This window comes from Psammomys obesus, unplaced genomic scaffold (genome assembly GCF_907164565.1).
Source record: "Psammomys obesus unplaced genomic scaffold, mPsaObe1.curated_primary_1811, whole genome shotgun sequence".
NCBI classification, from domain to species: Eukaryota; Metazoa; Chordata; class Mammalia; order Rodentia; family Muridae; genus Psammomys; species Psammomys obesus.
This window is the reverse complement of record NW_026596064.1, coordinates 20,417,159-20,426,781: the sequence shown is the minus strand read 5'-3', so window position 1 is coordinate 20,426,781 and position 9,623 is coordinate 20,417,159. Positions and strand designations below refer to the sequence as shown.

Below are 9,623 nucleotides of genomic sequence, written 5' to 3'. Positions count from 1 at the left end.
AGGCAGAGGGAAACAAAATATCAGAGACTCTCTTTGTTTTTTCTTAAGGGAAGACAATTATGGTAAATAGCACATTCACTTCTGCAGAGGAAGCATTGTCAGAAAGCCTTGCAGCGATTTTCCAGTATTTTGTCTACTGCTCTCTTGCCTGATGTTTGCTCTCTTTGGCTTCATTTCCTGAGCTATTCACTAAAGCCTTCAAGAAACAGGGCAGCCAACCACAAGTTCACGTGGATTCAGGTCAACGAAGACACATCTCCTTTTCACGTTTATTTCATTTTGTTTTAAGATCACAGAAGAGCAGAGCATTCATACGTGTAAAGTAACAGAAGAGAGAACCAGAATTTAAATACATTTAAAAAGGAAAAAAAAAGGCTTTTTTTTATTTTAAGTTTAATATTTTTTTTTTTTTTTACACACATTGCGCTTTTTACTTTCCTTCACAGAGCTAGTATTCAGGGAAAAAATATCCACCCAATAAACAAAAATAAAGTAACTTGAACAACAAAACAAACAAACCAAAAAGTGGCCATGTGTTTGTATTATCAAGGAAGATCAGTTCATGTCTACAGGGCTGGAAAAAGGAATATATTTTATATATATATTTATATGTATATAACACTGTTAATGAGGAGACGTCTAACCAAGAACAGGATTTATACAACCTTCAGGAGAACAATGGAAAGGGAAGGATGAAGCAGGCCTGGGGAGAAGTTGGAGGTCTCCTTTCCTCCCCTTGTTTATTTCTTCCCTTTAGCGTCCCCCCTCCCAGCAAGTACTTGGGGAGCAGAACTTGGCCAAAGTTCACCGGGATGAACCATGTTCATGTTCTGGTGAAGAGCAAAAGACTTAAGTAAGTGGGTTCAAAGAGTCTCCTGACTAATGGCGAGGGGCTGCTGGCAGCACATCAGGATGCTAGCTCCGTGGGTTTTCTTCACTTGCGAGAAGCTGATTTTTACTGTGCCTAGATTTACGCAGGGAGGGTTTGTGTCGGGAAGAATGTAGCCGCAGGGTGGACTCAGGAGCACCATCCAAAAAGCTGTGCCTTGGAAACAACGATGGAACTGGGGAGGTGTTGGGCGGGCTGGTCTCTCTCCCACTTACAGTGTCCTGAGTAGAGTAAGCCCCACTGCGCATCCTTATCTAAACAGTGACACTAAGGCTGGAAGTGATGAATGAACTCTGCTCTTCGGTGTCCAGGAGGCCTCTATACCTTGTGCTCTTTCGGGGAGATTCATGGAAAGGTGACTGGACAGGTGGCTAAGCTGAATGCTGAAGACAGAGTGGGACAAGACAAGGGGACCTGGGCTGACCCGTCCAGGATGTGGCCCAACAGAACCATCCCTCGTGTAGTGCTCCAGCAACTGTTCTTGCTTGACCTCCCTTTCTGGAAACTTAACTTTTGCATCCCTTTTAAGCTTTTACAACTCTCGCTCTCTTTAACCGTGCCTCCCAATAGGCTTTTGTGTCCTGTTTCACTCCTATCTGCTTTGAACCGCACCAATTCCAACTGTTAAAAGATGACGCCGCTCTCTATCCACTTGCTGGACTTCACAGCCTATGACTCAAGTTTCAGGAAACGTCTGTAAGAACCCCTTTCCCTTGCCTGTTTCTCACAAAACAGCCTTTTGAACTTGCTTGGGACCAGCCGAGAATTCCCAGTGACACACATTTACCATAACGAAGCACGTGGCCCAGGATGAGAGAAGCCTGGTGTTTCCTCTCACATGCGAAACTTCCTCATTTGTTAACGCACATAATGCTCAATCTGGCCATTTTCCTGCCCACGAAAGGCTATTAGGCTACAGTTCAACAGTGACATTTCCCAATATTATGAACAAGGAAGCCACCTCAGCTCTTTCTGCGCCCTCGCTTTAATATGAAAATGTCCCTTCCCCTGCACCTCTAAGAAATGTTGCTCAGAAGAGAAATATGGAATCAGTCCAGAGCCCCTGTGTTCCAGAAGATGCTATCTTGTGGAGATGGCGGGGATTGAGAGAAAACCAGAGACCAGTAACTGGCTTTTGCTTGGGTTCTTACGTGTGGGGTGGTGGCACTTAACGAATTTTCAGTTCATATTCAAAATCAGAGGGGTGAGAGACGCAAGAGACTGTGAAGTATTGCTTGAATTCCTGACCTTCCGAAAGAGAAAATTAAAAACTCGGGAGTGTGAAATAACTTGCCTGTGTCAGCATCACAGGGCTTTTTGTGTGTTGAGACCCAGTTTTGTGGACTCCAACCCTGATACAGCTTTCATGTTACAGATGTCCTTTTTGTCCTCAGTAGACCAATGTAAGCCTCAATGTGACCCCAATTTCTTTCTAGAGTAGTAGGGTAGGACATCCATATAATCTCTTTTGATGATTCTACCAGTCGTTTTGGTGAGAGTTAAAGGTTTACAGGACACCATCTTTAACTAGCAGGCACTTCAGAAAGGCTAAGAGGTAACACCTGTGAAGTCACTCCCTATGCAAATGGTGCTGTACCTTATTTATAAAGCACAGGCATGTAGATAACACAGAGCTACCAGGGATCTTCAGCAAGACAGTTCTCAAGAACATAACGTATGCCTTACATCACACAATTTATTCAAATTAGGATGACAAAGAAGTTTTCTGAGTGTGGTTAAGCAGACCATAAAAAGAAAAAGAAAAAAAAAAAGAGAGAGTGTGTGATAATTTGTTCCTGTAAGTATTGGTCAATCTGTTGGAGCTATTTAAATAAATATACAATGAAAATACACATTATCTGGCAAGAGATCAGTAACCTAGGACAGAGGAGCCCTTGGCATGCTAGCTAGTCCTCTTTCTTTCAGTGTGCCAAAGGGTGGTTGTGTCAGGCTAGAGTATCTTCAACTGAGGCAGAAGGAACTGAGAAGAGCCTTTTGCCCTTGGCTGGAACTGCCTCTTAAGTGTTCTGGGTGTCTGCTTCCTTTGGCTAAGGCAACCATGCTCCGAACTTCAGTCTTTGTTCTAGACCTTTGACCTGTAAAAAGCTTTGGCTTTTCTTCTTCTTATTTTGACTTCTTTTTCTTTAAGATTTATAGGTTTGGCTGAACTTGGGCTCTGCATGAAAAATGAAGTTTACATAGTTTGTATTATGTACATAAACTAGTGATTTACATTGATTTACGCATGATTGGTGCCTAATTTATTAATCAGCACAGTATGCAAATGCGCTGACGAGAAATCAGGGTTTTAAAATAAGTTTTCTACAATATCCATAAACATTTCACTGGTGTGAATGTTAAACCTAAACCTAATATTAACACCAGCTGCCTTGCCAAGGGAAAGCGATATACATTGTGGGCAAAACCAAATTCTTTCTTGAGGTTAGTTGGTGACATTTGAACAGCACAGCTAAATGTAAACGAGAATAGTTTACTTTTCTTTCCACTGGCATGCACGTAAATGGGAACTTCATTTTGCATTTAGTGAGATGTTTACAGATACAATGTCAGCCATAATGGGGGATTTACATCACTTAGGTAGGCGAAGTCTCCGGAGGGGAAACATTTCAAATACATAAGCAAGAAAGAGACTTCTGAAGTAGGTTTGTGTTTCTTGGGCTCTATCTCACCTTTTTTTTTTTAAATGGCATGTTTACCTGTCTTCAGAATTTTAATAGCTTTCTAGGTCAGATATAACACTGCACTTACATTGTTACCAAAACTGGCAGTTTTCAGGGGAACTAAGACTAAATCCAGGCTGAGAATTTGTGAGAGTAAAGAAAATCATGAAGACATGGTTAGTCCTATAGCACGTGGTCTTATAATCAAATTTCTTTGAAACAAATAAAAGCAAACTTGACGAAAGGGGATCCATGTCTTTCTAAATGAAGCATTGCTCTCTTTTTTTTTTTTTAAATAAACCAAATTCAATACCTCTCTTCCTTTTAAGTTTAAACAATTGCTCTAAAATTTCCTTATAATACATACATTATTGTAAATATATCATTTGTAAAGATAATATTTAAAACAATACATACACACATTTTTTTTTTGCACAAAGAATCCACAGCCTGTATAGAACAGAATTAAAAATTTAGGAAGACTAGCCAATAGAAGTTGTCACATCATAGTTAGTTCCAAGAGGACCCTGTAACTGTGGGCTGAAAAGTAAGAACTTAAAAAGCAGTTTCATGCTAAGGAGTTTAGTTTCTGTAGGCAGAGGAGGTAAAGTCCATCTTTGGAAGAGAAACACGCTTTTGTTTCTGTCCTCCAAGAACGTGAAAATCACGAGTATTATTACAAGGTCTCTTTGAATAGCCCCAGTTGTCTATGAAGTTAAAGGGAAAAAAATGTTCATGGTAAGTGGGGAAAAATCTGTCTGGCTTAGAAGAGAAGTCAAGACCTAAGGGGGAAACACTTCCAAGGAGAAAACACATCTACTCTTCCATCAGCTGTCATTCTTTTTGGACAAAGTGATTTTTAAATTTTCCAAGAACAATGTTCCTCCCACTAGGCAAAGTTGTTTTCATCAACAACTGCACAGAGAGAGATGATTCTGCAGTTGTAGAATCCAGGATAGCTCTCCTTCTTTGAGATCTGCCCTGGGCCAAGGTATATTCTACTTTACAACCAAAAGCTGAGGCTAATGATTTTGTTTTATGAATGGCGTAACTTCAGTTTGAATACAAAGAATACAAAAGTGGTCCAGATAAATGGATGCATTCCACTCCTTACTACCTATTTTTTTCCAATAACTTGTTTGCATTCAGTACTTTGATTGCCAAAGAATGGGATCATAGGAGGGATTTATAGCAATGTGATGAACTTTTCTGTCCATGTATGACATCTTGGTGTAGGTCTTCTGGCCCTACAGTGATTCTAATCTTGCTTCAGAGAATGTTGTCCTCATGTTCTTCATGTGACTTAGCAATATTCTCAAGCCCATATGGCATATGAGAGCCAGGTTTTCTTTACAAGGGAAAAAAATTCTTAAAAATCTCAGGTCCTGGTGGAGATATGGGGAAACGTGAAATTTTAAAAGGACCTTTAGCTATTTGCTCTATGGTCCATTATATTAAAGATGGTATTGGCATGGCCAGGAGTTCTTTCCAAAGGAGATGATCCTCCCACAAAACCCAGAGCTTGTTCTCATGATAAGATGGGGGCCCTGAAGACCAGGTGCGTGGTTAAAGCCTATGATATGTGACAGTTATCTATTTCTGAAACTAATAATAAATGATGCTAAATTAATGCCTCTTTCTTTATTCCTTCCATCTAGACCAGCATGCGCTCTTCTATGGTTTTTCTTAAGGATGTGGACACTTCTTTAACATAGAAAACATGTATTTTTCAGTTCTTGTACAAAGAGGACTAGACTGCTTGAGAAATCCTTGACTGCCAATATATCCTATTAGAATATGGCACACCTTCCCTATGTTTTACTAGCTATAGTCTTGGATAGGAATTACTGTCCTATCTCTTGATATTCCATAAATACTTTTACTATACTGAGCCCTGTCTGCCCTCTGTTTCATGTCAAAACTACAAACCATAGACAAATATAAAATACTGCTCACATTCCTTCTTTCCTCCCTCCCTCCCTTCCCTCCCTTCTTCTTTCCTTTCTTTCCTTTCTTCTTTGTTTCCCTTCATTCCATATCATGTGATAGCCATGTCAAAGGTTAGAAAATTTGATGAGCTTTGGATCTGTGAGATAATATCATCTTATGACCTCAACAATAATCCTTCATTCTTTCCTAGTGAACCACTTTGGGTGCCTCTGTAGTCTTAATGGAAAGCACTGGCTGGTTTCCTAGCAAAGATTCCCATATACAGAGAGGAAGCCTTCCTATAATAGCTCCCTGGGAGAACACTTGATGATGTGATGACACAGAGCTTTGGGATGCTCAAACAACTTCTGCCTTTACTCATCACAAGTTGCTCAGACCTCATGGTTAAGCAGTTAGCTCAGGTCTCAGTGTTAGTGTCGAGATGAATCTCACAGGCGTTAAGTCTAAAGAGAACAGAGAAGCTGAAAGCAGTCGCCACACTAGTGGCCTGGCTTAGGAGACTGACTGGCCTCCATGGGCCATCATGCCACACACATCCTCAGTGGAGTGGGAGGCCAACAAGGCATTAGCCTAGAACTCAAGGATGAAAATCCACAGAGGAGAACAAAGCCTGCAGTCCCTGGGGTGGGCAATACTTTGCAGCCTTTACAGAAGACTTGGGCATCTGTCTACTTTTCATGTCTGACTCACAGTATTTTATTGGAGCAATAATCTCTGATTAGGGGCATTATGGGGCAAAGTCTATGTGCTTTGGAGATTAGTGAAGAGGCAATGCAGGCCTGCTTAGGCTCTCAGTGGGCTCCTCCTTCCCTTGGGGGTTACCATCCAGAGACCCACTTGTTTCTGGAGATCTGCTCAATCTGTGCTGCTCATTTCTGCGGTGGAGCTCAGCCCATGCAAAGCTACGAAATCTGTGAATTCTCCAGGCATGTGAGATAACAGTGAAATCAGAAACCACCTTCCTCTCCTAGGTCATGTCATCTGGGCCACAGATCTGTTTCCCCATCTGCTCATCCCATTGATAGTAGGCACTTTCATTTACAGTGATATTCTGAGTGACTCCCAAGTGGGTTCTGAAAATGGGACCAGGAGGGGTATGGGGTCCTGCCCTCAGAAGGAGCACAGCTTGGTTTGAATGCACGCTGATATCATGTGACAGCCATGAATTGTGGAAGGGAAGGGAAGGGGGCATTCTGCTCCTTGCTTCCCTCCCACCCAGCCATCTCCCCCAGCCGCTTGTTACAGCCGCATCTCACAATTACAATGCAGGACAGTATCTACAGCACAATGAGTCTATGTACACATGGACCATTCCCTTGGCATGCTTTAGAGAGAGACACATACACGCTCACACACATGTACGCCTACGTGAGAGCGAGAGACTTGAGCACACGCGCACAGTGGAGAAACAAAAATAAAAATGGCACTTCCTAGCATTTGCGGCATGACTAGTGTTCTGAGCTGCTGGGGCAAAGAGAGGTGGAGATAGAGGAAATGGGACTATTTGGAATGGGTGTGGTTGGGGATAGAGCACGGTGGAGGGAAAGTGGATGTTCCATGTTCCTAAAAGTTAGAGAGGTGGTGGAGGCAGCGGAGCCTGAGAAAGGCTCAGCACAGGTTTCCTTTGATAGCCCAAAATGGCTACACATCAGCTCAAATGGAGAACAGAGTAAAAAGGTTATGGAAATATAAACACCAAAGGCAAGACCTTCTTTTTTCCCCACGGATGAAAACGGATGAAGGGAGGATAAAGTGTGGGGGACAGTTAACATCCGTCTGGCGTCTGGCATTTCTTGAGTAGCCTCATTTAACAGCATCAGATGTCCTTAGCACGATGGAGTCCATACACAGCAGTCCTTTGCTTAGAAGATAGACACATATTCTGGGAGAGGTTTTCCCACCCTAAATTATACTCAAATTTTTATTGGTGGACCTTACATTTGTTTTTAGTGTTGTATTTTCTTCATTTTCCTATTCCCCCTTCATTTATAAACACACAATCTTGTGAAACAATAAGTCTCCCTCCCCCCCATCTTGCACTCTCTCTCTGTGTATCTGTGTGACGCATTTTTGTGTGTTGTTGTGATTATTTTTAAATTTTTATTCTATTAACATTTGCTGAGAAGGCAGAGCAGGGATGCTGCCAGCAGCCACAGTGGTACGGCCAGACTGATGGATCCGTTGATTCCTCTCACCGACCCGGGTCCTGCGGAGCAAAAGAGAGAGAAGAGAGTAAGCGCCTTCTGCTAACTTCACTTGACAGCTGAATAGAAGTGTCATGTCGTCGGAGGCACGGTGTGGCCAGGAGCTGATGTCTAGCTGTCTTGTGCTCAGGATGGCTCCCATCTTTTAAGTCCCACCCTCGCCGAGGTCCGAGCATGCGAAGATGTCTGGTTTATTTAAAATACGAAACCTGCTCCTGCTGCAGAAGTTGCTAAGGCAGCTGTTGCGACTCTGTTGGGCCACCCTCCTCACCTACGGACTCCACATGATTACTGCGAAGCCAGCGTGAATTAAGATTCTGTGTAGATGCTTCAGAGGCCCGACACAGGCTCTCCCTACAGACACATCACAGCGGCGCCATCAGTCCCAGATGGGATCTGTGATCAGCCTCTGACTTGTTTTGTTTCATAGGTGAGAGGCAGGATTGTTCATTCTTTAATGGGGGGGGGGAGTGTAGAAAGGAAAACTCCTGAACTCAAGAATGCCTTGCTAATCTATGTTCTGTGTAAACAGCAAAAGCGGTAATAAAAACAGAACAGAACCAGTAAGCAGCTGCACGATAAGGCAATGTATTGTGATACACGTTTTGTAAATAAAACTATAGCTATAAGCGCACAGCTGTGTGCTCACTGTAACAAACACCGTCTTCCGGTGAAACAGCAAGGGAAGAGAGAAATTACATCCGCAGTAATATCCCCACCGCTCATCAACAGGGCGACTGAGCACGTAACCTCGGCGCCCGACTCCAGAGTCTGTCACCATCACCAGTGAAAAAGGGCAGTGTGCGTGTGTCTTGATTAAACGTCTGGTGAGGGAAATTCTGACTAAAAACTATGGTTAGTCCAGATAAAACTGCAAGAAGATGGAGATGGTATCTTTTAAAACAAATTACGATAAGATATTTTGGTTAGAGTGCTACTACAGTCTATGGCTTAATATGAAGATATGAACGTCTGTAAACTTGGAGCCATTCAGTTATGCAAAATGAGCTTTGTCTGGTATAAAGCCATGGAAACAGAATAGACAAGCTAAATATCCATCAACCCTAGTCAAACTGCTCATTCTGTGGTTTCCTGAATGTCTGTGGTATCGTTTTAATAAGAGGCATTCTGACCGCCTTCAGGTCCAGAGTCACGACAGCTGGGATTCAAAGCACCTGCAGTAAGTGTTCACAGGCTGTCCAGGGCACCTGATACCCCATGCAGTGTCTGCTCTGACCTCTTCCTGCTCAAGCTTTCTGGGCGCTTGGTACTGTCGACTTCCCAGGGCTCCTGTCCAGGTGGCAAGGCTTTTCTCTCCTATCATTTTAGTGGCTGTCTCTATATTTGGTGGTATGAGCTCCCTGCATAGTTGTCTCTATTAAGGTACCAGAAAGGCTTTCAAAACAGAGAAAAAGGACGCAAAAATGAAGGTCTCATAGGCCAAAATGATTTGTTTTGCTTTAAGAACAGTGCGAGATGTGTTCTCTGCAAAAGCCTGATTTGATTGGGGGGGGGGATGTTTTTGTTTTGTTTTGCTTTCTGAAGTCTCATCATTAGTGCTAGGACAGGCTACGTTGTTTTCTTGATCTCTCAGGATGGAGTGGTATCCATGGACAGGTGAGAGACCCAGCTTTATCATTTTATTCAAATGGCAGGAAATACTGAAGAAAGCAAGAGTTATAATATTGAAGAGCATAATATATTCTTCTAGGAAGCTAGATAAACTCATGTTAAACTCACCATTCTTGTTAACACTTAGCCACTATGTCTAGTTTTGTGTCATCTACTATCTGTCCGCCCATCCACACACATAGGGAAGTTTACATGCTCAGTAGATGCTTATCTATCTATCATCTATCTATCTATCTATCTATCTATCTATCTATCTATCTATCTATC

The 9,623-nt window shown here is 42.4% G+C and overlaps 1 protein-coding gene across 2 annotated transcripts in view; it reads right to left on the bottom strand.

The window, feature by feature from the left end:
* Positions 1-215: 215 nt before the first annotated feature.
* Lsamp (limbic system associated membrane protein) overlaps positions 216-9,623 on the bottom strand; it is a 666,829-nt gene continuing 657,421 nt past the window's right edge. For both annotated transcript variants that reach the window (XM_055625123.1, XM_055625124.1), the window contains one exon: positions 216-7,726. In XM_055625123.1, coding sequence (XP_055481098.1) covers positions 7,629-7,726 — 98 coding nt within the window. In that variant the 3' untranslated portion in view covers positions 216-7,628. The remainder of the gene's footprint in view (positions 7,727-9,623) is intronic.